Genomic DNA, 27,773 nt, shown 5'->3' with positions numbered 1-27,773 from the left:
GGGGTATTTGGATTATATTTAGAGTTTGTGACGCCACCCACGGGTTGTGGTGAATGTAGGCACCACTGCTGCCGGTTACTGGGCACCGCGGGGGAGATGTTGGGGCAGCTTGAGATGTTAACTCCTCCGTGGGCAGGGGATGGTGGCCCTGGGACCCGGTTGGTGTGGTGCAGTGTCGGTGCGCGGCCCGTGGGCCCAGTAGTACTCACTCAGACAAACACACGTGAGTCTCTGGTAAACCAAATGGTGGATAGTCTGTGCCCGCAGCCGGTCGCTTCGGTCCCTAAACGGTTGGTGGTGTCCGTCTTCTCCTGCACCTTTTTGTAGATTTTGGAAACCCGTACTTCAGCGACGGGAGTCCCGCTCCTCGGCGTGTACGTCAGAATAGCCCATTGCCCGCAGGCGCTGGCCCGGTGGATCTTTGGCCCTTGGCGGTGGCCGTTATCCGGAATCGGTGGGCTGTTGCCTTCTTTCGGGACTTTGGGTGGGAAAGGACCTATAGTCCAGACCTCAATCAGTTAATTAACGGGGTTCGGTAGATTCGGGACCGCGTTTCAGTGTCTGAGTACCCCCACTGTGCTCCGGTTTACAGCTGGTTCCCCGGTTCGGTACTGGCGGGCCACTACCCTGTCCCGGCTACCTTCGGTTCCACCAGGACTGTCTTCCCGGCTCCTGCAGATGGCCACCACTATCTGCCTCCTGGTCAAAGTGCCCGAGCTCCTACCCAGGGCACAGACATATTTGCTACTCCACACTACTTCACTCTTAACTACTCCTCTCCACTGTCACAACTAATCTGCTCTTGAACTTCCTGCCTCTGGGCACGTGAACTCCTGGGGGGCGTGGCCAACTGCCAAGCTCTGCCCCCCCCATGGTGTGGACATCAAACCCAGAGGGAGGTAACCAGGGTTTATTAGGTTGGCTGCTGACACCTTATTTAGGGATGGGTGTAGTGCATGGGGCTATCTGTGACTACCTGGCTAGTCCAGGGCGTCACACTGTCGCAGGAAAAGATATACTAAAATATTTACAAAAATGTGTGGGGTGTACTAACTTTTGTGATATACTGTGACATACTGCAGATAAATAGATAGTTTGTCTAGCTTTCTATTAAATAAATAAACAGTTAAATGGATATGATGTGAGGCCCCTCTATTTTTGATAACTAGCTAAGGTAAAGCAGACAGCTGGGAGCTGCTATTATCAGGCTGGGAAGGCTTTTGTTATTGGTCCCTTTGCAGCCTAAATATACTATACAGGTGCCCTGGTGCTTTGGCAACTGAGTAATAATTTTGGGGGTTAATGTCACCTTGTTAGTGATGGAGTAGAGTCTATCCGACATACCCATTACTGTCAGAACAATGCTCCATAGACTTTGTTCGTTGGCTGTAAAATGTTGGGAAATGTTTATTTCAATAAAGTATTTTTGTGTGTGTACGTTTTTTTTTTATTTCTTACAGGGTTAGTAATGGGGGTGTTTGATAGACAGTGTATCTGTGTATTAACTCTTTATACTGCACATTCGTCACTTAGCAGCTCAGTGTGTTAACGCTTTATGCTCTGTATTCATCACTTAGCAGCTCAGTGGGTTAACTCTTTATGCTGCCCAGTCATCACTTAGCAGCTCAGTGTGTTAACTCTTTATGCTGTGCATTAATCACTTAGCACCTCAGTATGTTAACTTTTTACACTGTGCATTCATCACTTAGCAGCTCAGTGTGTTAACTCTTTATGCTATACATTCATCACTTAACAGCTCACTGTGTTAACTCTTTATGCTGTGCATTCGCCACTTCTGACATCGCTCTTGCTATAGAATTGCTATTATACAAGATGTTGCTAATCCGACTGCTACTTTCCTCTTTTATTAGGAGCTGGAGAGTATAATCACCCAGATGATGCATGTCGCTGAGTATCTGGAATGGGATGTCACCGAGCTCAGTCCTGTAAGTGACAACTACTGCGTTGTATATCTAAGGCTACGTTCACATTACCATCTAAACAAAATCATCTGGTTTTCATTCATTTCATTCCGTAAACAACGGATGATTTTTAATTTCTATTCATAGACTTGAATAGGCAAGTTTCATCCAAAATATGGTAGAGAATAATGCATGCTGAGGATTTTTTTCATGAATACATTTGGTTCGTGGAAAAAAAAGGGCATCTGAACAGCTGAAAAGTCATTTTTTTTCATGGACAGCACTCAGACTAAAAATACAGTCATGTGAACTTACTCTAAGGTTTTATCAGATGTTGCAATGCTTTATTATAAGATGTACTGTGCTCAGTATAAATCAGTACACCCCAACACATTTGTCAGAACACCTTTAGTTTCTTTATGGAATCAACATCTTCTATGTGATACCATACTACAAATTGTTACTTGCAAAGCCAAAAAGGTAATTTTCTTAATTCAAGACCATGTTGCAAAAATGCATACACCTCAATGAAAGTCTTAGGAGCAAAGCTAAAGTTCAGACTGCAAAATTCTCATTAACAAGAGTTTAACCACAGGTAAATCTAATTATTCACTAATCAGGTGTCCAGTAAAGATGACTATACCTGACACAGAAAACCCCATTCCTATTTCTTGTTATCAGCAATGGCACCACATGGAAGAGAAATGTCACAAGACTTGAGAAAGAAAAACATTTCTTTACATAAGAAAGGCTACAAGATCAGCACATCTTTACTTATCAGTCAGATACTGGAGCAAAAGGGATACAAAAATGTAACAAAGATGGAATTGCAACCATCTCACAGAGTTGTCCAGGCCACCACAGAAGTTAGCACCTTAACAGGAGCGTTTTCTGATGAGAAGGGAGAAGAAAATCCACATGTAAGTTCAATGCAGTTATCTAAAGAAGTAGAAAGCCAAACAGGGGTGAGTGATTCCCGTGAGACAATACGGCATACACTGCTGAGGAATGTCATGCATAGGTGTCCTCCATGAAAGAAGCCTCTCCTGTAGCCCACGCACACAAAAGCCGCCTACAATGTGCCAGGCCCATGCTGAAAAATATGAAGACTTCGGGGACTTTATACTCTGAAGTGATGAGACTAAGAGAAAGGTTTTTGGAACTGATGTATTCAAATCTATATGGTGTCACAAAGGTGAAGAGCACAAAGAAAAATACTTGTTGCCTACAGTGAGACATGGTGGTGGCCGTGTCCTTATCTAGGCCACATGAGCTGCTAGTGTTGGTAGAAATATGTCATTGATAGTATCATGATTTCACAGATGTTCTGCTCAATAGTGAGGGAGAATATGCCATCATCACTTCATGCCCCTGGTAGACGTGCACTTTTCCAACATGACTAGGATCCAATACTCACATCTAAGGCCACTGCTGCATCTGCATGAAGACGAGAAGGGTGAAAGTGATTCAGAGCCAAGTGTCTCCTGATCTGAACCCAACTGAAGACCTCAGGAGAATTCTGAAGCGAATGTCTCCAACTTGTTCATTCCATGCCCAGAAGACTTGTTGCTGTCATTACACATTATGTAGGTCATACAATATACTAGAACTTGTAGTTTTTGATAGGGGGTGTACTCATTTTTGTATAGATGAATTTGAGTAAAACTGAAGACTTTGTAATGAAAATTTTATTATTAACTGTAAGTGTGAGCAGGGAGTGGACCTACTGGGCCAGAACACAGAGAAAACCTAAAGGGGCTTAACTACGGAAACACACCTGATTTTCAGCAGAGCCTCTAATGGTGAGGGTGCTGCTCTGCAGGTGTGAGACCGGCTGCCACTTAGTAAGACTGGAGCTGCGACAGCGGGCCCCAGGGGTACGGGCAAAGACAGTCTCTGTCATAGCAGATGCAGCCAGGAAGGCTGATGCGGCAGGCTCGGCCAGTACAGATAATTGCAGCAGCGGTTACATCAGGTACTGAAACACAGATGGGTATTAGTAATGTGCAATACAGCAGTAGCGGCGGTGAAATAAGAGAGCTGACAACTAGCAACATAGAGACCACATTGCCCAGGCACCTCCCCTAAGGGGAAGGTGTCTTAAATACTTGATGCCTCTCAGTAATAAGCTGAGAGGTACTTCTGGGTTAGGCTATTTTGGCCCTTTAAGAAAAAGCGTTTGCGGCCTAAGGACACTGCCAGGGGGCCTGTGCGGTGTGCGCTGGCCCCGGGAGTCAGCCGCAGGGACTAGGGATGGAACAGAATGGCTGGGAAGGTGAGGGCACCCGCGTTCCTGCTGGGAGAGGGGCAGAACAGTGCAGGGATGACGGTGCATGTATAACATTAACCATACTTTCATGGTATGGGTTAAAAATGTTCTGTGAAACTCAGAAGACTTGTCAAAATTTTGGAAATTGTTCTTTTATTCAGTGAGATATTGATTAAGCTCTTATTAAACTTTTACTTTTCAAAAGGGGTGTACTCATTTATGCTGAGCACTGCAACAGCTATTTGTCAGTGGAGCTGGTGATATATAATTATATACATGTACCTGGGATGAGTGTATCTAATGTAGCAGAGCTGACAATGCTGTACACTTGTTTTTTCAACCCCGGACAAAGGAGAGTCTAGTTTATTACATGTAAAACTGTAGAAATGTAGGGAGCGCTCAGGAGTGTAATGTATTATCTCTCTGCCTAAATCCACCACTAGAGGGAGCTAAAGAGCCTAATGCAAAACATATCTGCCTACAGCCACCACTAGGGCAAGCTGGGAGAATAGTGGCGATTATTTCTGCCCACAGACACCACTGGGGAAAGTATAATGTTAATTATGTCTGTATGCAGCAACAAGGGAACCTAGGAAACTATTCCATGCAGTTGAGGACCCTACTGCAAATTTTATCTGCCCACTAGTTGTATGTCCCTCCCGCCAGCACTAGGTAAAGATAAGCACAAAAAAAGCTAATTCTCTTTGCCTTCAGCCAAGACTGAGGGTTCAGGATAGTAATTCAAATTCTATCTGCCTGCAGCAAGCACTAGGGGGAGCTGAGGAGCCTAATACATATTATATCTACCTGCAGCCACCACTAGAGGGAGCTGAGGAACCTCAGCATATTGTATTGTATCTGCCTGCAACCTCCATTAGAGGGAGCTGAAGAACCTCATACATATTATATCTGCCTGCAGCCAGCACTAGGGCAAGCTGAGGAACCTCAGCATATTGTATTGTATCTGCCTGCAAACCACCATTAGAGGGATCTGAAGAACCTCATACATATTATATCTGCCTGCAACCACCATTAGAGGGAGCTGAAGAACCTCATACATATTATATCTGCCTGCAGCCAGCACTAGAGGGAGCTGAGGAACCTCAGCATATTGTATTGTATCTGCCTGCAGCCAGCACTAGGGCAAGCTGAGGAACCTCAGCATATTGTATTGTATCTGCCTGCAACCACCATTAGAGAGAGCGGAAGAACCTCATACATATTATATCTGCCTGCAACCAGCACTAGGGCAAGCTGAGGAACCTCATCATATTGTATTGTATCTGCCTGCAACCACCATTAGATGCACCTGAAGAACCTCATACATATTATTTCTGCCTGCAACCACAACTAGAGGGAGCTGAAGAACCTAATGCATATTGTATCTACCTGCAACTACCATTGAGGAATTTAAGGAGCCTAATGCATAGTTTATCTGCCTGCTACCACCACAAGAGGGAGCTGAGGAACCTTATACATATTGTATCTGCCTGCAACCACTACTAGAGGGAGCTGAGGAACCTCATATACATTATATCTGCCTGTAGCCAACACTGGGGGGCAGCTGAAGAAACTAAGACATATTGTAGCTGTCTGTAGCCACCACTAGGGGCATCTGAGGAGCCTAATACATATTATATCTGCCTGCAACCACCACTAGGGGGCTCTGAGGAGCCTAATACATATTATATCTGCCTGCAACCACCACTAGGGGGATCTGAGGAGCCTAATACATATTGTATCTGCCTGCAGCCACCACTAGAGGGAGCTGAGGAACCTCATACATATTGTATCTGCCTGCAACCACCACTAGAGGGAGCTGAGGAACCTCATACATATTATATCTGCCTGCACCCACCACTAGAGGGAGCTGAGGAACCTCATATATATTGTATCTGCCTGCTACCACCACAAGAGGGAGCTGAGGAACCTTATACATATTGTATCTGCCTGCAACCACCACTAGAGGGAGCTGAGGAACCTCATATACATTATATCTTCCTGCCAACACTGGGGGCATCTGAGGAGCCTAATACATATTGTATCTGCCTGCAGCCACCACTAGAGGGAGCTGAGGAACCTCATACATATTGTATCTGCCTGCAACCACCACTAGAGGGAGCTGAGGAACCTCATACATATTGTATCTGCCTGCAACCACCACTAGAGGGAGCTGAGGAACCTCATACATATTATATCTGCCTGTACCCACCACTAGAGGGAGCTGAGGAACCTCATACATATTGTATCTGCCTGCAACCACAAGTAGAGGGAGCTGATGAACCTCATACATATTATATCTGCCTGCAACCACCACTAGAGGGAGCTGAAGAACCTCATATATATTGTATCTGCCTGCACCCACCACTAGAGGGAGCTGAGGAACCTCATATATATTGTATCTGCCTGCAACGACCACTAGAGGGAGCTGAGGAACCTCATACATATTGTATCTGCCTGCAACCACCACTAGGGGGAGCTGAGGAACCTCATACATATTGTATCTGCCTGCTACCACAACAAGAGGGAGCTGAGGAACCTCATACATATTGTATCTGCCTTGAGCCACCACTAGAGGGAGCTGAGGAACCTCATACATATTGTATCTGCCTGCAGCCACCACTAGGGGGAGCTTATGAGCCTAAAACATATTATATCTGCCTGTAGCCACCATTAGGTGGAGCTGAGAGGCTTAATACTTATATATTTATTATTGTAATCAATTCATAAATATTATATAGTGCACTCTTTAGCTCCCTCTAGTGGTGGCTTTCAGAATTTTGGTGGACATTGTAGATTTACCATGGAGCATCTTCACCTCCTTTAGCCCAGCAGACTAGGATAAGGTCCAGGTAATACTCCTTGTTGTAATAATAATACAAACCTTATCTGACCCTGTGTGACGCCCTCCACTTCTGACTACAGATTCTCCATGAAATGATGCAAGAGATTGACTATGACCACGATGGGACGGTGTCGCTGGATGAGTGGATCCAGGGGGGAATGACCACCATCCCCCTCCTTGTTTTACTCGGGTTGGAAAATGTAAGTTCTTTTTGTTGTTGCTCTAATTGATTTATTGTATAAACGGCAGCATGATGCTAATAATAATAACCTTATATAACGTAGCATCATATATCCTGCTCGCTGACAGTGAGGAGCCCAATCATGGAGGGGTCACCACAGTTTATAGCTCAGCTCTGCTCTGCCTTGTAGTGATGGCCCCCTAATGGGCATCATTGCAGCTGTGTAAATTGCATCTGACGTCATTATTAAAAAGAATCTTTCACAAGGTTTTTGCTACGTAATCTGAGAGCAGCATGAGGTAGAGGCTGAGAGCCTGAATCCAGCGATGTGTCACTTACTGAGCTGCTTGTTGTATTTTTGATAAAATCCCTTTTTTCTCTGATGCAGGTCTAGCAGTTCTCTGAATGCTGAGTTCTGTATAACCCTGCTCACGCCACTGATTAGCAGTTTCCTGTGTGCACTGTGCATAGGCAGAAAGCTGCCGATCAGTGATGAGGGTGGGGCTACATTGAACAGGAGGACTACATGACAGAAGGCAACTAATCCTTTAGTGATAATCTGTTGATAAAACAGTGATTATATTGAAACTAGAGTAGGAATCCTGGTAAGAAACACATCACTGGAATCAGGGTCTCAGCCCCTTCATCGTACAGATTAAAAAGCAAAAACTTCTCTGTAACCCCTATGTTGGTGCACTCCGTGGTGTTCAACTCACCCTCACCTGGAAGGCACCCTTGGTATTGCAGCCGGCAGCCTGTGTATTGCAGCTGGCACTCTGGGTATTGCAGCTGGCACCCTGGCTATTGCAGCTGGCACCCTGGGCATTGCAGCCGTCACCCTGGGTATTACAGCCGGCACCCTGGGTATTACAGCCGGCACCCTGGGCATTGCAGCCGGAACCCTGGGTATTACAGCTAGCTCCCTGAGCATTGCAGCCAGAACCCTGGATATTGCAGCCGTCACCCTGGGTATTACACCCGAAACCCTGGGTATTGCAGCCAGCTCCCTGGATATTGCAGCCGGCACCCTGGGCATTGCAGCCGGAACCCTGGGTATTGCAGCTAGCTCCCTGGGCATTGCAGCCAGAACCCTGGGTATTGCAGCCGGCACCCTGGGTATTGCAGCCGGCACCCTGGGTACTTGCTCCATCAGTTGTGCGCCATTGCCATAAATCCAGGATTGTTTCCCTGGATTCTGGATTCTTATTCATCATGGGGTTGGGTAGTCAGGAGTTAAATGAGAAAGATCATCCCCTGAAAACTGTACTGTACCCTGGAAATATATGAAAATATAATGTAATATTATCATATTAGTATAGACATATGGTCCAAATATGAGATAATATTTATATTAGGTGGTGGAGGCGCCCACATTACAGGCTCTAACACAGTGCACCAACACTTCAGTAGAATGCACCTTCCCCCAATTGCAGGCATATTACAAGCAATCTTTAACCACCAGGAGTTACTAAATTTCTCGTGGGACAATTTAGTTATTAATGATCTGTTGTGTTACATTATTGGGGACATGTCTATAGTTTGTATAAATGGTGGCTGGACCCCTACAATCACCAGAGGAGCCATGGACCCTCCTGCACTAAGAACTGGTGATAACGTCATGGTCCATAACACTCATTCAGCTTCATCTGGTAGAAGCAACACGAAAAGCCATATATTCATGTCAGAACAGTAATAGCTAAATGGTTACAGAAATGTGAACGTCTCCTCTAATATATAAATATGTATACTCTAATTTGTGCATCTGGAATAAAGACAGGTAGAGATAAGCGTGTATGATATATTGTACATGTGGATAATGTACATTTCATCAAAGAAAAAAAGGTTCTAAAAATTGTCTAAATGAAAAGCAGTTTACTTTATGTCCACTAGATGGCGCTCACAGATTATAGAATACACTGGTAACTGATGTGTATGGGAGCGATAGATAGATGGATAGATAGATGGATAAAGGGATAGATAGAGGGATAGATAGATAGATAGATAGATAGATAGATAGAGGGATAGATGGATAAAGGGATAGATAGATAGATAGATAGATAGATAGATAGATGGATAAAGGGATAGATAGATGGATAGAGGGATAGAGGGATAGATAGATAGATAGAGGGATAGATAGAAAGATAGATAGATAGAGGGATAGATAGAGGGATAGATAGAGGGATAGATAGAGGGATAGATAGATAGATAGATAGATAGATAGATAGATAGATAGATAGATAGATAGATAGATAGATAGATAGAGGGATAGATAGATAGATAGAGGGATAGATAGATAGATAGAGGGATAGATAGATAGATAGAGGGATAGATAGATAGATAGAGGGATAGAGGGATAGATAGATGGATAGAGGGATAGAGGGATAGATAGATAGATAGATAGATAGATAGATAGATAGATAGAGGGATAGATAGAGGGATAGATAGAGGGATAAATAGAGGGATAGATAGAGGGATAGATAGAGGGATAGATAGAGGGATAGATAGAGGGATAGATAGATAGAGGGATAGATAGATAGAGGGATAGATAGAGGGATAGATAGAGGGATAAATAGATAGATAGATAGATGGATAAAGGGATAGATAGATGGATAGAGGGATAGAGGGATAGATAGATAGATAGATAGATAGATAGAGGGATAGATAGAGGGATAAATAGAGGGATAGATAGAGGGATAGATAGAGGGATAGATAGAGGGATAGATAGAGGGATAGATAGAGGGATAGATAGATAGAGGGATAAATAGATAGATAGATAGAGGGATAAATAGAGGGATAAATAGAGGGATAAATAGAGGGATAGAGGGATAGATAGAGGGATAGATAGAGGGATAGATAGAGGGATAGATAGAGAGATAGATAGAGGGATAGATAGAGGGATAGATAGAGGGATAGATAGAGGGATAGATAGAGGGATAAATAGAGGGATAGAGGGATAGATAGAGGGATGGACAGATAGATAAGAGATAGAAAGAGAATAGATAGATAATAGATAGATAGAAAAAGAATAGATAGATAATTAGATAGATAGATGGATAGAGAGATAGATAGAGAGATAGAGAGATAGATAGAGGGATAGATAGAGGGATAGATAGAGGGATAGATAGAGGGATAGATAGAGGGATAGAGGGATAGTTAAATAAAAGGAAAGATAGACATACAGAAAGTAAAAAATAAATCAAGAGGAAACAATATAAGAAGAAAAACAGTAAAAAGAGAAAAAGAAACATTAGAGGCAAAAAAGAGCAAGAAATATGAGAGTAATAAATACTGTAGGTCAAGAGATGATTGATGTGAATTGAAGAGTGAGAAACAAATTAGGGAATACTGTAAAATGGGAATGAGATGAAAAGAAAGAAAAAGAAATAAGTAAGTTTCCCTTGGTTCTTTATTGCTGACCTTCACTTTTTACTGTTTCTCCTAATTTTGTTCCCGGCTTTTTGCTAAAGGGGGCTTTACACGCTACGATTGTGCTACAGCGATCTCGTTGGGGTCACAGATTTTGTGACGCACATCCGGCCGCTGTAGCGATCTCGTTGTGTGTGACTCCAAGGAGCGATTTTGGAACGTTGCAAAAACGTCCAAAATCGCTCCTCGTTGACATGGGGGTCCGCTCCCAATTATCGATACTATCGCTTTGCCGTTGTTGTTCCTCGTTCCTGCGGCAGTGCACATCGCTGTGTGTGACCCCCGTAGGAACGAGGAACGTCTCCTTACCTGCCGCCGGCCACAATGCGGAAGGAAGGAGATGGGCGGGAAGTTCGTCCCGCTCATCTCCGCCCCTCCGCTTTCATTGGGCGGCCGCTTAGTGACGTCGCTGTGACGCCAAACGGACCGCCCTCTTAGAAAGGAGGCGGTACGCCGGTCACAGCGACGTTGCTATGCAGGTAAGTATGTGTGACGCAGGTGCGCAATTTTGTGCGCGACGGGCAGCGATATGCCCGTGTCGCACAAACAATGGGGGCGAGTCGCATGCTAGCGATATCGGTACTGATATCGTAGCATGTAAAGCCACCCTTATTCTCCTGCCTTTCTGCTATCCTTCTTGCATATCTGTTTATTATAGTCAGCCCCACTAATCAGTTGTCTCTCCTGCCCATTTGCTGTCCCCCTGTTTTTTCAATACCCTTCTTGCATACCTGTTACCTCCTGCCATTTTACAATCTCCCATGCTATTCTGTTGTCACCCCTGTCTATTTGCTGTCTCTCCTGCCTTTCTGCTGCCTTTATTGTCTTCTTTCTGGTGCCTCCCGTCTTTTTATTGTCTCCCCTAATACTTTTGTCTCTCCTGCCCATTTGCTATCTCTCCTACATTTCTGCTGTTTTTCTTGCTCTTTTTTGCCTGCCCTGTATTATTATGGTCTCCGTTGCTTTTCTGTTGTCTCTGCTGCCCTTTAGCTATGTCCTCCCCTGTCTTTCTGGAGTCCTTGACAATCTGCTAGTTCCTGTATTGTTATTGTCTCCCCTGCTTTTGGCTGTCTATCCTGCCCCTTTACTGTGCCTCCTACTTTTCTACTGTCCTTCTTGTCTATGTGTTACCTCCTGTATTTTTACTGTCTCCCCTGCTCTTTTGTTCTCTCCTGCCCATTTGCTGTCCCTCCTACCTTATTGCTGTCCTTCTTACCGATCTGTTAGCTCCTATATTGTTACTGTCTCCCCTGCTTTTCTGTTCTCTCCTATCCATTTGCTGTCTCTACTGCCTTTCTGCTGTCCTTCATGCCTATCTGTTAGCTCCTGTATTGGTATTACTCTCTGCTTTACTGTTCTCTCCTGCCCATTTGCTGTCCCTCCTGCCTTTCTGCTGTCATTCTTGCCTAATTGTTAGCTCCTGTATGGTTACAGTCTCCCCTGCTTTTCTGTTCTCTCCTCTCCATTTGCTGTCCCTCCTGCCTTTCTGCTGTCCTTCTTCCTCATTTGTTAGCCCCTGTATTGTTACTGTCTCCCCTGCTTTTGTTGTCTCTCCTGTCCATTTACTGTCCCCCCTGCCTTTCTGCTGAACGTCTTGCATATCTGTTAGCTCCTGTATTATTACTGTCTCCCCTGCTTTTCTGTTCTCTCCTGCCCATTTGCTGTCCTTCTTGCCTATCTGTTAGCTCCTGCACATTGGTAGTACCTCCCTTATGTGATGCCCCTGCGGTAACCAGGTATCACGAAAACAAGGTAACAACAAGGTAACAGCTCGGGTCCTACATGACTGTGCCAGTCAGTAAACACACTAGCACACCAGAATACTTACACTCACAAACGGGGCGGGAGACCCCCTTCCCTTAGAGCCAAGTGACAGGGCTGGGCACTGTGAGCTAACAGGCAGCCAACTTTGAAGGGAGGGACCAGACCTGGGGGAGGAGCGAGTGACCTGGAAGTGTGGCTAGTCAGTCGGAGAAAGGAAGTGAAAGAGGAAGTTGTTGAGCAGAGAAGTGTGTGGTAATAAAAGGACAGGTGTCAAGACAGACTAAGGAATCTTGAGACACATTGAAGTAGAAAAGACCTGAGTAGAAAGAACAGCCACTCAGAGGATGAAAGTAGCTGCAGAGCGAGAGAGCAAGCTCCAAGTACAGAGGGATCCTGTGGGGTGGACATCCAGGGCTCACAGGACTTTGCACGCACGGGGTGCAGATCCCAGAACAGACCGGGACTTCAAGCCATCTGTTAACGCTGCCAGGCGGGTGGGTTTCCAGGACTCATCTGCCACCACTAATGTCTGAGGCATCAGCAGCAAAGAGGGGACCGGGACATATTCCCTTAAATAGTCCAAGCTGCCTGCGGCAGGACCCAGACACCAGGAAGACCTCCAAGTGCTCCACGCCAGGGAGGACCCCACATACACCAGAGTGCACAGGAGGAGAGTGGTATCAGGTTGGCTGGCACAGCTATAGAGGACTCGGGTGCACCTGGAATCCCGCACGTCCCCAGGGCATGAATCCAGTAAGTAAAGACTATCAAACTGCACTCTCTGTCTGGACTGCTTCATTGCGCTGCACCTCCACGTTAACCCTTCACCTACCCCTGGGGAAAAAGCCCTGCTCGCAGAGGGTCCATCATCCACGCTGCCCCCATCCATCATCCCCAGTGGGAACCCGCAGTGGCGGCCCTACCACACCTTGGCCGCAAACCGCGAGTGGCATAGTCGGAATTCATTTTTAATTTTATTTTTCATTTAAAACTGGTCGACGGTGCCTCTGGATCTGGAACCCCTTGAGCCACGGACCGTCCGGATCCGAGTAGCCCAGCTGCTCCTGGGCGCGACATCTGTTAGCTCCTGTATTGTTACTGTCTTTCCTGGTTTTCTGTTCTCTCCTGTTCATTTGCTGTCTCTCCTACCTTTCTGCTGTCCTTCTTGCCTATCTCATAACTCCTGTATTGTTAGTCTACTCTGCTTTACTGTTCTCTCCTACCCATTTGCTGTCCCTTCTACCTTTCTGCTGTCCTTCTTGCCTATCTCATAACTCCTGTATTGTTACTGTCTCTCCTGCTTTACTGTTCTCTCCTGCCCATTTGCTGTCCCTCCTACCTTTCTGCTGTCCTTCTTGCCTGTTAGCTCCTGTATTGTTAGTCTTCTCTGCTTTACTGTTCTCTCCTACCCATTTGCTGTCCCTTCTACCTTTCTGCTGTCCTTCTTGCCTATCTGTTAACTCCTGTATTGTTACTGTCTCTCCTGCTTTTCTGTTCTCTCCTGTCCATTTGCTGTCTCTCCTGCCTTTCTGCTGTCCCTCTTGCCTATCTGTTAGCTCCTGTATTGTTATGGTCTCTCCTGATTTTCTGTTGTCTCTCCTGCCCATTTGCTGTCCCTCCTACCTTTCTGCTGTCCTTTTTGGCAATCTGTTAGCTCCTGTATTGTTACAGTCTCCCCTGCTTTTCTGTTGCTTCTCCTCTCCATTTGCGGTCCCTCCTGCCTTTCTGCTGTCTTTTTTGCCCGTGTTAGCTCCTATATTGTTACTGTCTCCCCTGCTATTCTGTTTTCACCCTTGTCCATTTGCTGCCCTCCCTTCATTCCTGCTGTCTTTTTGGCCTTCCTTTTGCCTCTTTTGATATTTCACGGTCTACCTTTCTTTTCTGTTGTCTCTCCTACCCATTTGTCATCCCCTCTGTCTTTCTGCTGTCCTTCTTGTTTACTGTATCTGTTAGCTCCTATATTGTTAGTCTCCCCTGCTTTTTTGTTGTCTCTCCTAACCATTTGCTGTCCTCCTGCCTTTCTGCTGTCCTTCTTGCCTATCTGTTAGCGCCTGTATTGTTACTGTCTCTCCTGCTTTTCTGTTGTCTCTCCTGCCCATTTTCTGTCTCTCCCGCCTTTCTACTGTCCCTTTTGCCTATTTGTTAACTCCTGTATTGTTACTGTCTCTCCTGCTTTTCTGTTGCTTCTCCTGCCCATTTGCTGTCCCTCCTAGCTTTCTGCTGTCCCTCTTGCCTATCTGTTAGCTCCTGTATTGTTACTGTCTACCCTGCTTTTCTGTTGCTTCTCCTCTCCATTTTCTGTCTCTCCCGCCTTTCTGCTGTCCTTCTTGCCTATTTGTTAACTCCTGTATTGTTACTGTCTCTCCTGCTTTTCTGTTGTCTCTCCTGCCCATTTGCTGTCCCTCCTAGCTTTCTGCTGTCCCTCTTGCCTATCTGTTAGCTCCTGTATTGTTACTGTCTTTCCTGCTTTTCTGTTGTCTCTCCTGCCCATTTGCTGTCCCTCCTACCTTTCTGCTGTCCTTCTTGCCTATCTGTTATCTCCTGTATTGTTACTGTCTCCCCTGCTTTTCTGTTGCTTCTCCTCTCCATTTTCTGTCTCTCCCGCCTTTCTGCTGTCCTTCTTGCCTATCTGTTAGCTCCTGTATTGTTACTGTCTTTCCTGCTTTTCTGTTGTCTCTCCTGCCCATTTGCTGTCCCTCCTACCTTTCTGCTGTCCTCCTAACCATTTGCTGTCCTCCTGCCTTTCTGCTGTCCTTCTTGCCTATCTGTTAGCGCCTCTATTCTTACTGTCTCCCCTGCTTTTCTGTTGTCTCTCCTGCCCATTTTCTGTCTCTGTTGCTTCTCCTCTCCATTTGCGGCCCCTCCTGCCTTTCTGCTGTCCCTCTTTCCTATCTGTTAACTCCTGTATTGTTACTGTCTCTCCTGCTTTTCTGTTGCTTCTCCTCTCCATTTGCGGTCCCTCCTGCCTTTCTGCTGTCCCTCTTTCCTATCTGTTAACTCCTGTATTGTTACTGTCTCTCCTGCATTTCTGTTGCTTCTCCTCTCCATTTGCGGTCCCTCCTGCCTTTCTGCTGTCCCTCTTTCCTATCTGTTAACTCCTGTATTGTATTGTTACTGTCTCTCCTGCTTTTCTGTTGCTTCTCCTCTCCATTTGCGGTCCCTCCTGCCTTTCTGCTGTCCCTCTTGCCTATCTGTTAGCTCCTGTATTGTTACTGTCTCTCCTGCTTTTCTGTTGCTTCTCCTCTCCATTTGCGGTCCCTCCTGCCTTTCTGCTGTCCCTCTTTCCTATCTGTTAACTCCTGTATTGTTACTGTCTCTCCTGCTTTTCTGTTGCTTCTCCTCTCCATTTGCGGTCCCTCCTGCCTTTCTGCTGTCCCTCTTTCCTATCTGTTAGCTCCTGTATTGTTACTGTCTCTCCTGCTTTTCTGTTGTTTCTCCTGCCCATTTGCTGTCCCTCCTGCCTTTCTGCTGTCTTTCTTGCATGTGTTAGCTCCTATATTGTTACTGTCTCCCCTAATATCCTGTTTTCACCCGTCTATTTGCTGCCCTCCCTTCATTCCTGCTGTCTTTCTTGCCTTCCTTTTGCCTCTTCTCATATTTCACTGTCTACCTTTCTTTTTTGTTGTCTCGCCCAATTGCCGTTTCTCCTGTCGTTAAGAATATAACAAAGGTCAGGTGCCTAAAACATTTTTATTCCACCCAAGAGTCTGATTACAAAAAAAAAATTGCGCAGCTTCAGTGACTTTCAGCAGCTAAAAGGATTCGTATAAAAATAAATTGGTCGGAACTGGCGTTAATGGCTTATAAATTTGGGCAAATTTGTCTCAATGAAGCTCTTCTTCACCTCAGATGAACGGCTAAATATACTCCTCTTTATAAATGTTACATAAAGGCGTCAGAGAGTTAAATATAAAAACGAAATGTGGATACAAATAACTTTTCTGGAACTGAAACACTATAAACCCTTAAAGAAAAAATGGAGACGAAAATGAAATGATCTATTAAAATGCGGAAGACAACTCCGGAGCATAGGTGCAGCTCAAGAGAAGTCTAGAAGTCATGTATACGTAATTGTTTTCCTTAAGGGCAAAGGACACTACCATTACTCTGTAGATATGAAATAGTCTTCCTCCTCCAATACCCTGACCCTCTGGCCATTTCCCCTCAGTAGAATTAGGAGAAGGGGTACCCTATAATGGCTATCATGACCCATAGGAAAACAGTTATGGTAGCTGTATCAGTTGCTTTACTCTTGGCTTGATACATCATAAAATTTGATGAGCGTTGGAAAAAATTCATGATTTTGCGATACTCTGTCAAAAGACGTTTATGCTATATGTATCTGTAGGGGGCCACCAAGCGGTTGTGAAGTCAATTGCAGATTTTTGTTGTGTTTTGCTTCAATGTTGCAACAATTTTTTGACTTTTTTTTATCCTTAAAATATGTATGGAAAGTTTAGAGTAGACATATTTGTAAGCCATTACCCATATTGTCCCAGAGTCATCTGCCTTGAGACACCTTGGGCAATCGCCAAGTCACGGGGTGGGAATCCACGGCTAACCTGTGGCTGGTATATAGCTAAAAAAACCTTTTAATGTCAAGAGTATTCCAAAACACCAACTTTTGGAACCTGAAAATAAAAGACATTTATCACTCCCAAAATTGCCAATTTTGGATGTAATGTTGCTTAGGTCTGGTTCATGAATTTGTCCTTCAAAGCAATTACTAAAATAATGATGGTGTCACGCAGCGTCGGACTGGGTACTGGAAAAACCTCCAATAATACCAGGCCTAGCTGTGGTTACCTGTATGGAACTCCGGAGCTCTCACCTGAGCTACGGAGTGCAGCCTGGACTGAACTCAAGTTTTGCAGGACCAATTCCCTGGCGGTTGCGGTTCAGTTTATGACAGCCGTAGACAGGCCGGGCTGCCCTACGGAGCTTAGGTGAGAGCTCAGGTGAGAGATCCAGATTTCAGCTCGGCCTGTCAACGGCTGTCATGAACTGAACCGCATTCGCCGAGGAATCAGTTGGCGCTCGTGGGTCAGTCCTGCAAACCCTAAGTTCAGTCCAGGCTGCACTCCGGAGCTCAGGTGAGAGCTCCGGAGTTAAATGCAGGTAACCGCAGCCAGTCCTGGTATTACTGGAGGTTTCTCCGGTAGCTCGTCTGACGCTGGTGTCACGCTACGTTCGTAATGAGCATGTTCAGACCAACAAATGTCTGAGGCGCAACCAAAAAACACTCAACAATAACACCACAAACAAGGGGAAATAACAGGAACACAAGAACAATGGTGGGCCCTGGTGCTAGTGAGAGAGTAGATGGACACCTTCTGCCTTCACCTTAAGCTGTACCCTGCACTCTTCGCCAGACCCTATACAGGTTTCTCACCTGTCGCCGAGCAGGAATATCTGAAGCCCTAAAAAATCCATACTATAGTCCTAGCTGAGGAGTGGGATGGTACGGCTCTCTAGACCCACCGCTGCACTAATACAACAAGAGGGTAGGTGCGACAAACAGTGGAATACAACCAAAAAATGAGCAGATCCAACTTCAGGACAAATCCTCAGCAGCTCCTTCACCAAAGGGGGTCAGCACACAAAAGGCTTTGTATAGTCAGCAAAGCTTGGTGGGAGCCATGGCTATTTAAATACAAGGGTGTGTGACTACAGAGAAGGTGCAGCTGACCTTAACTGCAGGAGATCTGCTAGCAGAAAAACTGGCATTAACTATTTCTGCACCGAAAGAAACAAAACCAAATTTAAATGCAGCATCCTAGATAGAAATAAGGGCCTTTGGTTCTAAAGCTGCCACTAATCTCCAAAAACAGGGAGAAGGCAGTGACAGATGTGACAGATGGCTTATCCTTAAAGTCTACAAAGATCAGAATGGTAAAATCCACCAGATCAGACCATCAGCTGACCCTTACCAAAATCATAAAAGGGATGTGGAGCACAGCAGCTTCGTGAAGCAGTGGATCAGTGGGTTGTGCTCTACAGCGAGCAGCAGTGATCTGAGCTAGGTCTGATCGCTGCTGTTCAAGCACTTAAATGCCATTGTCACTCTCCGATAGTGCAATTTAAGTGATGCGGCACCAGTGGAAAGTCTGTTCTGGTGCCCATCGACGCCCAGTGACTCTTCGCTGCCATCTTTGTACTCCCATGAAGTAAGATTGTGGTTTTTGCTATGAACTGTAATGATGAAGTAGAAGTCACCCAACAATCACAATTCTTCTTACAGGACTAAAACATAAATTAAAAATAGCAAAAAAAATGATTAAAAAAATAAAAATAAAATCATATTGTTCAATCACCCCCTTTTCCTAATCTGAAAATTCCAAAATTAAAAAATAAATAAATCAATAAATAAAGAATATTTAGTATCACCACCGCATTTAGAAAAAAAAACAAAACCCATATGGTAAATACTGCAAAGAAAAACTGCTAAAGCGGGCTTTACACGCTGCGATATCAGTACCGATATTGCTAGCGTGCGAATCCGCCCCCATCGTTTGTGTGACACGGGCAAATCGCTGCCCGTCGCGCACAAAATCGCGCACCCCCGTCATGCGGAGTTACCTGTCCGGCGACGTCGCTCTGGCCGGCGATCCTCCTCCTTTCTAAGGGGGCGGGTCGTGCGGCGTCACAGCAACGTCACACGGCAGGCGGCCAATAGAAGCGGAGGGGCGGAGATGAGCGGGACGTAAACATCCCGCCGACCTCTTCCTTCCGCATTGCCGGTGGAGGCAGGTAAGGAGACGTTCCTCGCTCCTGCGGTGTCACACACAGCGATGTGTGCTGCCGCAGGAACGAGGAACAACATCGTTAATTTGAAGAGAACGATTTTTTTTTTTAGGACGACCTCTCCGCGGCAAACTATTTTGGCCGCTTTTGCGATAATTTTAGGTCGCATAAAAGTGTCACACGCTGCGATATCGTTAATGACCCCGGATGTGCGTCACTAACGACGTGACCCCGACTATAAATCATTAACGATATCACAGCGTGTAAAGCCCCCTTTTGACCCTGATTCATCAAGACTGGCGATCAGCGATTTCCTTGCTGGTGCTGATGAGGGGGCCGGTTGAGGTCAGATGTTCATTCATTAAGAGGCATACTAAGGAATGTCTGATGAGTGTCGTGTGCCTCTGGGCGCCTCGTCACCATTCCTGCTCCAGACCCCAACTACAGGAACATTTCTGGTGTAAGGAATGCCACTCATTCCTCATGAATTAGATGCGCGGTGATGTCATCACCCCCGGTCCACTTCAGCATGACCCCATATTGGTGGAGCTCATGGAACTTTCATGAAAATGCCAAAAGTTGCCAAACTTTTATGTATCTGGAAGTTGCTCAAAAATTTGAAAATTTGGTGACTTTACAATTTATTCCAGAATGCCGGTGAAATTGATTTGATGAATCACAATCAAAAATCTATCTTATTTTAATCACTGCAACTCTTCAACAAAATGCAATTAAAACACATCAAAATATCGTATGTTCCAAAAAATGGGATCCATGAAAGTTAGAGCCTGACGCGCAAAAAAGACTCCATACAGATCATCAATGGAAGACTAGGTAACTGTCTAAAAGTCAAAAAGTTCTTAAGAACTTCTAAACTTTCTTACACCAGTTCAGTCTTAACTCTTTCACCACCTTGGACGTACTAATACATCTAAAGTATTGTCCCTGCCTTTGATGCGGACTCACTGGATGAGCCTGCATCTTTCCCTGCACATGTCCACTGATCTGATCTGATCAATGCTAATGCTGATGCTGATGCTGATGCTGACGCTGACACTGATGCTCACATTGACACTGGTGCTGATGCTGATGTTAATGCTGACACTGATGCTCACATTGACACTGGTGCTGATGCTGATGTTAATGCTGACACTCACGTTGATGCTGATGCTCATACTGACGCTGATGCTGACGCTGATGCTGCCGTTGATGCTGATGCTCATACTGATGCGGATGCTGATGCTGACACAAATGCTGTTGCTGACACTGATACTGACACTGAAGCTGATGCTGATGCTGACACTGATACTGACACTGAAGCTGATGCTGATGCTGACACTGATGCTGACACTGATGCTGGCACTGATGCTGATGCTGACACTGATACTGATACTGACACTGACACTGAAGCTGATGCTGATGCTAACACTGACACTGACACTGATGCTAACACTGACACTGATGCTGACGCTGATGCTGACGCTGATGCTGATGCTGACACTGACACTGATGCTAACACTGACACTGATGCTGACGCTGATGCTGACGCTGACAGACACTGATGCTAACACTGACACTGACGCTGATGCTGACTCTGATGCTAACACTGACACTGACGCTGATGCTGACGCTGATGCTGATGCTGATGGTAACACTGACACTGATGCTGACGCTGATGCTGACACTGACGCTGATGCTGACTCTGATGCTAACACTAACGCTGATGCTGACGCTGATGCTGATGCTGATGGTAACACTGACACTGATGCTGACGCTGATGCTGACACTGACGCTGATGCTGACTCTGATGCTAACACTAACGCTGATGCTGACGCTGATGCTGACGCTGATGGTAACACTGACACTGATGCTGATGCTGATGCTGACACTGACGCTGATGCTGATGCTGACACTGACGCTGATGCTGATGGTGATGCTGACACTGATGCTGATGCTTATGGTGATGCTGACACTGATGCTGATGTTGATGCTGATGCTGACGCTGACGCTGGCACTGATGCTGATGCTGATGCTGACACTGATGCTGATGTTGATGCTGATGCTGACGCTGATGCTGGCACTGATGCTGATGCTGATGCTGATGCTGATGCTGACGCTGATGCTGGCACTGATGCTGATGCTGATGCTGATGCTGACACTGACGCTGAAGCTGATGCTAACACTGACATTGACGCTGACTCTGATGCGAACACTGACACTGACACTGACACTGACACTGATGCTGATGCTGACACTGATGCTGATGTTGATGCTGACACTGACACTGATGCTGACGCTGATGCTGATGTTGATGCTGACGTCGACACTGATGCTGACGCTGATGCTGACACTGATGATGATCTGATGAGTGCTGATTCTATGCTCTGTACCTCACAAGCAATTGGAAGATCACAGCTTCAAGTCACCTAAGCGTATTAGTAAAAACAATAAACATTGGAAAAAAATATGAAAAAAATAAAAAAACCACAAAAAAGGAAATCACCCCCCTTTTGCCCAATTGCAAATAAACCAATAATTAAAAAAATACACATATTTGGTATTGCCATGTTCAGATTTGCCCGATCTATCAAAATATAAAAAAAATCAATAAGTGTAAGGGAAAAAAACCCCAAACGCCAGAATTAATTTTTTTGGGCCACAATCACAACATTGCAATAAAATACAACAAGAGGCGATGAAAGCGTTGCATCTACCCAAAAATGGTATCAGTAAAAACATCAGCTCAATAAGCCATCACACGGACTAAGGCGGGCTTTGCACGCTGCGACATCGCAAGCCGATGCTGCGATGTCGCACGCGAAAGTCCCCGCCCCCGTCGCAAGTACGACATTGTGTGATACCTGACGTAGCGAACATGATCGCTACGCCAGCTTCACATGCACTCACCTGCCCTGCGACCGTCGCTCTGGCCGGCGACCCGCCTCCTTCCTAAGGGGGCGGGTCGTGCGGCGTCATAGCGACATCACACGGCAGGCGGCCAATATCGGCAGAGGGGCAGAGGTGAGCAGGATGTAAACATCCCGCCCACCTCCTTCCTTCCGCATATCCTACGGAAGCCGCAGTGACGCCGGTAGGAGATGTTTCTCGCTCCTGCGGCTTCATACACAGCGATGTGTGCTGCCGCAGGAGCGAGGAACAACATCGCACCTGTCGCTGCACCGGCATTATGGAAATGTCGGAGGCTGCAGCGATGATACGATTACGACGATTTTGCGCTCGTAAATCGTATCATCGAGCCTTTACACACTACGATGTCGCCTGCGATGCCGGATGTGCATCACTTTCAATTTGACCCCACCGACATCGCACCTGAGATGTCGTAGTGTGCAAAGCCGCCCTTAGATCCCCAAAAATGAGAATGTTGTAAAATGGTGACAAAAGTGCCTTTATTTCTTTTTTTTTTACAAGTTTCTGATTTTTTTTTCACCAATTAAGTGAAAAAACAAACAAACAAACAAACAAACTATGCATGTTTGGTACCGGTATCTGTGAATTCATACTGACTTGTGGAATCATAATACCTGGTCAGTTTCCATATAGTGAACATGGTAAATAAAAAAATTAAAAAAAAACAAAACAATTTTAGAATTGCACTTTTCTTTTTTGTTGCAATTTCACTCACTGGAGGTTTTTTTTTACCGTTTTCCAGTACACTATATATGGTTTCTTTCAAAAGCACAAGTCGTGATGGAAAACAAAAAAGCCAATGCACGGCTATATTGGGGGCGAAATAACAAAGTTATTTCTATTGGAAGAAGGGAAGGAAAAAACAAAAACGGAAAATTGCTGAATGGTGAAGGAAGTTAAACATTGGGATCTTTTTGCCACTGATATGAAGCCAGAGAGTAATCTTCCTTATTTTTCCCAAACCAGTGAGTCGGGGCGGCCTGTTGCTCTTGCGCCCCCTGCAGGTGTGCCCCAATTCTTGATATCTCCAGGTCCAGTTGTGCTCTGTACCTATTACTTTTCCCATGTACATCTACAATTCCTCTCTCAAGCATTTACTGTCATGTTTTACCGATGTTCCCTGCAGAACGTGAAGGACGATGGGCAGCATGTTTGGAGACTGAAGCACTTCAATAAACCGGCCTACTGCAACCTCTGCCTGAACATGCTGATTGGACTCGGGAAACAAGGGTTATGCTGCTCATGTAAGTACCTAATACTTACGTACTGTGTGTAGTCGGCCAGGGCAGAAACGTCTAATGGGAAATTTAGCTCATGTTAGGAAGCCATTGAAATAAAGTCATAAATAAATGAACTATACCTGTGTAGAAATGGGCTGGAAAGAAAAAGACAAAATTTGGCCCATGCCTGATGAACACTGAAACGCGTTGCATGAATGCATTACCTCCTATTTCATGTTATTGGGGTTTTTTTTTTACCTTTAAAGTAACTTTTTTAACAATAAAATACTCACTTGTTGGATCCAATTTTCATTCCATCTCAACTTTCTCAATCAGTAGGGTAAGTTTTTTCCTCCAGACTTTATTTTACATACCTGTGTAAGGGTCTACCACATAATCGCTTGGGCTACTCTTCCACCTGATCCCTTGGGCTACTCTTCCACCTGATCCTTTGGGCTACTCTTCCACTTGATCCTTTGGGTTATTCTTCCACCTGATCCCTTGGGTTATTCTTCAACCTGATCCCTTGGGTTATTCTTCCACCTGATCCCCTGGGTTATTCTTCCACCTGATCCCTTGGGTTATTCTTCCACCTGATCCCTTGGGTTATTCTTCCACCTGATCCCTTGGGTTACTCTTCCATCTGATCCCTTGGGTTACTCTTCCATCTGATCCCTTGGGTTACTCTTCCACCTGATCTCTTGGGTTACTCTTCCACCTGATCCCTTGGGTTACTCTTCCACCTGATCCCTTGGTTTACTCTTCCACCTGATCACTTGTAGTACTCTTCCACCTGATCCCTTGGGTTATTCTTCCACCTGATCCCTTGGGTTATTCTTCCACCTGATCCCTTGGGTTATTCTTCCACCTGATCTCTTGGTTTACTCTTCCACCTGATCTCTTGGGTTACTCTTCCCACTGATCCATTGAAAGCTGCACCCCTGAACTTGTGCCTACTGGTGATTTGTCAAGGGTGTTATTATTATCCTTGTGTCGTCCTTCTTCTTTTGTAGAATTCCTTTAACTCATCTAGGAGCCATCAATATAAAGATATTAGGGAATTGTATATGGTCGTGTTATAATATATAAGTGTAAGACATTGGAAATTAATATTGGGACCTTGGTCTTGAAGGATCCAGAATACAATTTTGGCTCTTTTGTAGACTAAGTTTGGTGGCGGCCACCTGGCAAACCATCTACATGACCATACATGTGTTTTTCCGTCTCTAACAAAGTCTGTGATATACTATAATATGGAAACAACCAAACTAGTGACTCCCTTAGACTTAGGGGTACTTTGCACACTACGATATCGCAAGCTGATGCTGTGATGCCGAGTGCGATAGTCCCCGCCCCCGTCGCAGCTGCGATATCATTGTGATAGCTGCTGTAGCGAATATTATCGCTACGGCTGCTTCACATACACTCACCTGCCCTGCGACGTCGCTCTGGCCGGCGAACCGCCTCCTTATTAAGGGGGCGGGTTGTGCGGCGTCACTGCGACGTCACACGGCTGGCGGCCAATAGGAGCGTAGGGGCGGAGATGAGCGGGATGTAAACATCCCGCCCACCTCCTTCCTTCCGCATTGCAGCTGGGACGCAGGTAGGAGACGCTCCTCGCTCCTGCGACTTCACACACAGCGATGTGTGCTGCCGCTGGAGTGAGGAACAACATCGGACTGTCGCGTCAGCGTAATTATGGAATTCGCCGACGCTACACTGATGATGCGATTACGATGCTTTTGCGCTCGTTAATCGTATCATCTAGGATTTACACACTACGATTTCGAGAGCGACGCAGGAAGTGTGTCACTTTCGACATGACCCCACCGACATCGTACCTGCGATGTCTTAGTGAGTGTGCAAAGTACCCCTTAGATAAAGCAATCGGTGTGAGTGGCAACTTCTTCTCAATAGGTCAACTTGCCCAACAGCCAACATAGAAGTTGAGGGTCGGGGCTCCTAGATGCCCAGGATGGGGTAGACCTCACACCATATGCCCTATCTGCCCTTCCTATCATCCAGTCCTGCTCCGGTGTGGTTTGGATACATCTGAACATTGCACATTGACTTCTATAGTGTTTCCATCTCCATCAAAGTTTATGATATAATATGGAGACAACCAAACTAGTGACTCCGTTAGATTTAAATAAAGCAATTGGTGTGAGTGGCCACTTCTCAGCTGGTCAAGTTGTCCAACAGCCATCACAGAAGGTGGCTCCGAAACGCTCATGCCATATGCCCAATCTGCCCTTCCTATCAAAGAGTCCTGCTCCGGTGTGGCTTTGATACATCTTAATATTTTACATTGGCTTCTATGATCGTGGTTGCAGCTTTAAGACAGATTACAAAAACCTCATCTCCGTGTAGAGCTCACCGGCTTCTGATCCAAGCAAATACCACAAACTGCTTTACTGTTCTCCACAATAGGTAAGCAATAAATACATCATTGATGCAGAAGAGTAAGAAATGCATTGTGCCAAAGCCACAAGCCTCTACCTCAGAAAAGCTGCTGAAATATTAAAGTCCGATAGTAATGTGGACTCAGCGAGTCCTAAGTAATGTGGTGGTAATATTTAATATTGAAGGTGAACAAAGTCCAGACAAGGAACGGAGACGGCCAAGAGAGTTATCGCATCTGACTTGCATAAAGGTTAATTTCTCTTCTCTGTTATTTACATATCTATCTATCTATCCAGAAAAGTATTTGCCCTGTAAACAACAGTGTTGTGGGAAACTTTTCTGTGAGATTTCTCCTCTTCATCCAGAAGAGCATTTATGAGGTCAGACACTGATGTTGGGAAGAGCCCGGGCTCACAATGTCCATTGTAGGTCATCCCAAAGCTGTTGGATAGGAGTGAAGTGCAAGCTTTATGCAGCCGGTCAGATTCCTCCACCAAAGTTCCCGAACCATCTCTTTATGGACAATGTGCACTGGTCACAGTCATGGGGAACAGAAATGATTCTTCCCCAGACTGTTCCTACAAATCTTCCCCAAATGTTTCCCTTCATTGGAACTAAGAGGCCAAGACTGACCCCTTAAAAACATCCCCAAAGCATTATCCTCCTCACAATTGTACAGTGGCCAGTCGGGCAGATAACGATCTTCTGACAATCACCAAACCCAGACTCCTCCATCACATGCACATAAAGCAGTGGGATCCGTCATTGCACAGAACACGTCTCCTCCAGAGTCCAGAGGTGGCGGCTTTACACCGCTCCATCCAGTGCTTGGCATTGTGTTTGGTGATGTACGGCTCGGCATTGTGTTTGGTGGTGAATGGCTCGGCATTGTGCTTGGTGATGTATGGCTCGGCATTGTGCTTGGTCACATATGGCTGCAGCAGCTATTCGGCCATTAATCTCCCAGCAGGCGCAGTGTTTGTGCTGATGTTACTACAGGAGGTGTGACATTTCTGTCCTCTGCTCCTCAGCAATCGGCCCCCCACTCTGTAATATTAGAGGGTCTACACTCCATGGATGAGTTGCTGCAGTTCCTTCCACTTCTTAATAATAATCACTCACAGGTGATGGGGAAAGATTCAGGAGCAAGAAATGTCGTGAACGGACTTGGTACATTGGTGGCTCCATACTTTCCTTATATTTGGCTGTTCCCAGAGCAGATATTAGCTATTCCCACCATCCAGATGCCGGATGTTGGACCCCCACCAATCTTGTATTTATGCAATATCATGCTTGGGTGCTCTGTACTTGTAAAGAGCAAGTGTATGCTCGGATGGGCGCAAGTCGAGTACCAGAGTATAACGGACATCAATGGGGAACTTGAGCATTTTTCCAGGAACTCTTCTAACTGCTCATTATGAATACCAAGCACTTGAACATAGTACCGAGCACCCGAACATGGTAGTGCTCACTCATCACTAGTTACGAGTACCGAGCACTTGAGCATGGTAGTGCTCGCTCATCACTAGTAAGGACATTTTTTTTCATCTTCCAAAAAGTGATAGATTTTGGTAGCCCGGTTGGCCCAACTGTTGATGTCTCAGTCTACCAGTAAGTAAGAGAAAGATGACAAAGAGTAGGGCTACATTTGGATAAAAGCTCCTATATTAGAGTTTATTATTTTGCAGTTTTTAGTTAGACTTTAGGTATCCATTTTGGATGAGCCTTGGCCAATAACAAAAGGCAACGATTCCAAAATACTATCGAAGCTCTACCAATGATTTGAGAGAAAGAAAGAATAAAAGTTCAGTAATGTGAGGGACCTGGCTGTGCCACTCATACAGACAATGTTTTGTTTTCTTGGTAATGTCATCGATAATCCTATGATCCCACATTTTGCCTAATGTGCCTGGAAAATCAAATGTTAGAAGCAGATGGTGTATTCCGGAAGGCAACAAATTTACCCAATGAAGACATAGCGTTGTTTTCGTCGTGTGTTACAAATGAACTTGTGCTGCTGAGTACATGGCATCTATGACAACACTTGCTATCTGGAAATGGACTAATCAGC

General features: G+C 45.4%; 1 protein-coding gene across 2 annotated transcripts in view; it reads left to right on the top strand.

Annotated features, from left to right (window-relative positions):
* DGKB (diacylglycerol kinase beta) overlaps positions 1 to 27,773 on the top strand; it is a 705,227-nt gene that overhangs the window by 188,695 nt on the left and 488,759 nt on the right. For both annotated transcript variants that reach the window (XM_075315722.1, XM_075315723.1), the window contains exons 8-10: positions 1,872 to 1,946; positions 7,117 to 7,236; positions 23,206 to 23,323. In XM_075315722.1, the coding sequence (XP_075171837.1) occupies positions 1,872 to 1,946; positions 7,117 to 7,236; positions 23,206 to 23,323 (313 nt within the window). The remainder of the gene's footprint in view (positions 1 to 1,871; positions 1,947 to 7,116; positions 7,237 to 23,205; positions 23,324 to 27,773) is intronic.

Source organism: Anomaloglossus baeobatrachus, chromosome 6 (genome assembly GCF_048569485.1).
Source record: "Anomaloglossus baeobatrachus isolate aAnoBae1 chromosome 6, aAnoBae1.hap1, whole genome shotgun sequence".
NCBI lineage: Eukaryota > Metazoa > Chordata > Amphibia > Anura > Aromobatidae > Anomaloglossus > Anomaloglossus baeobatrachus.
This window is presented reverse-complemented; position numbering and strand designations above follow the sequence as displayed.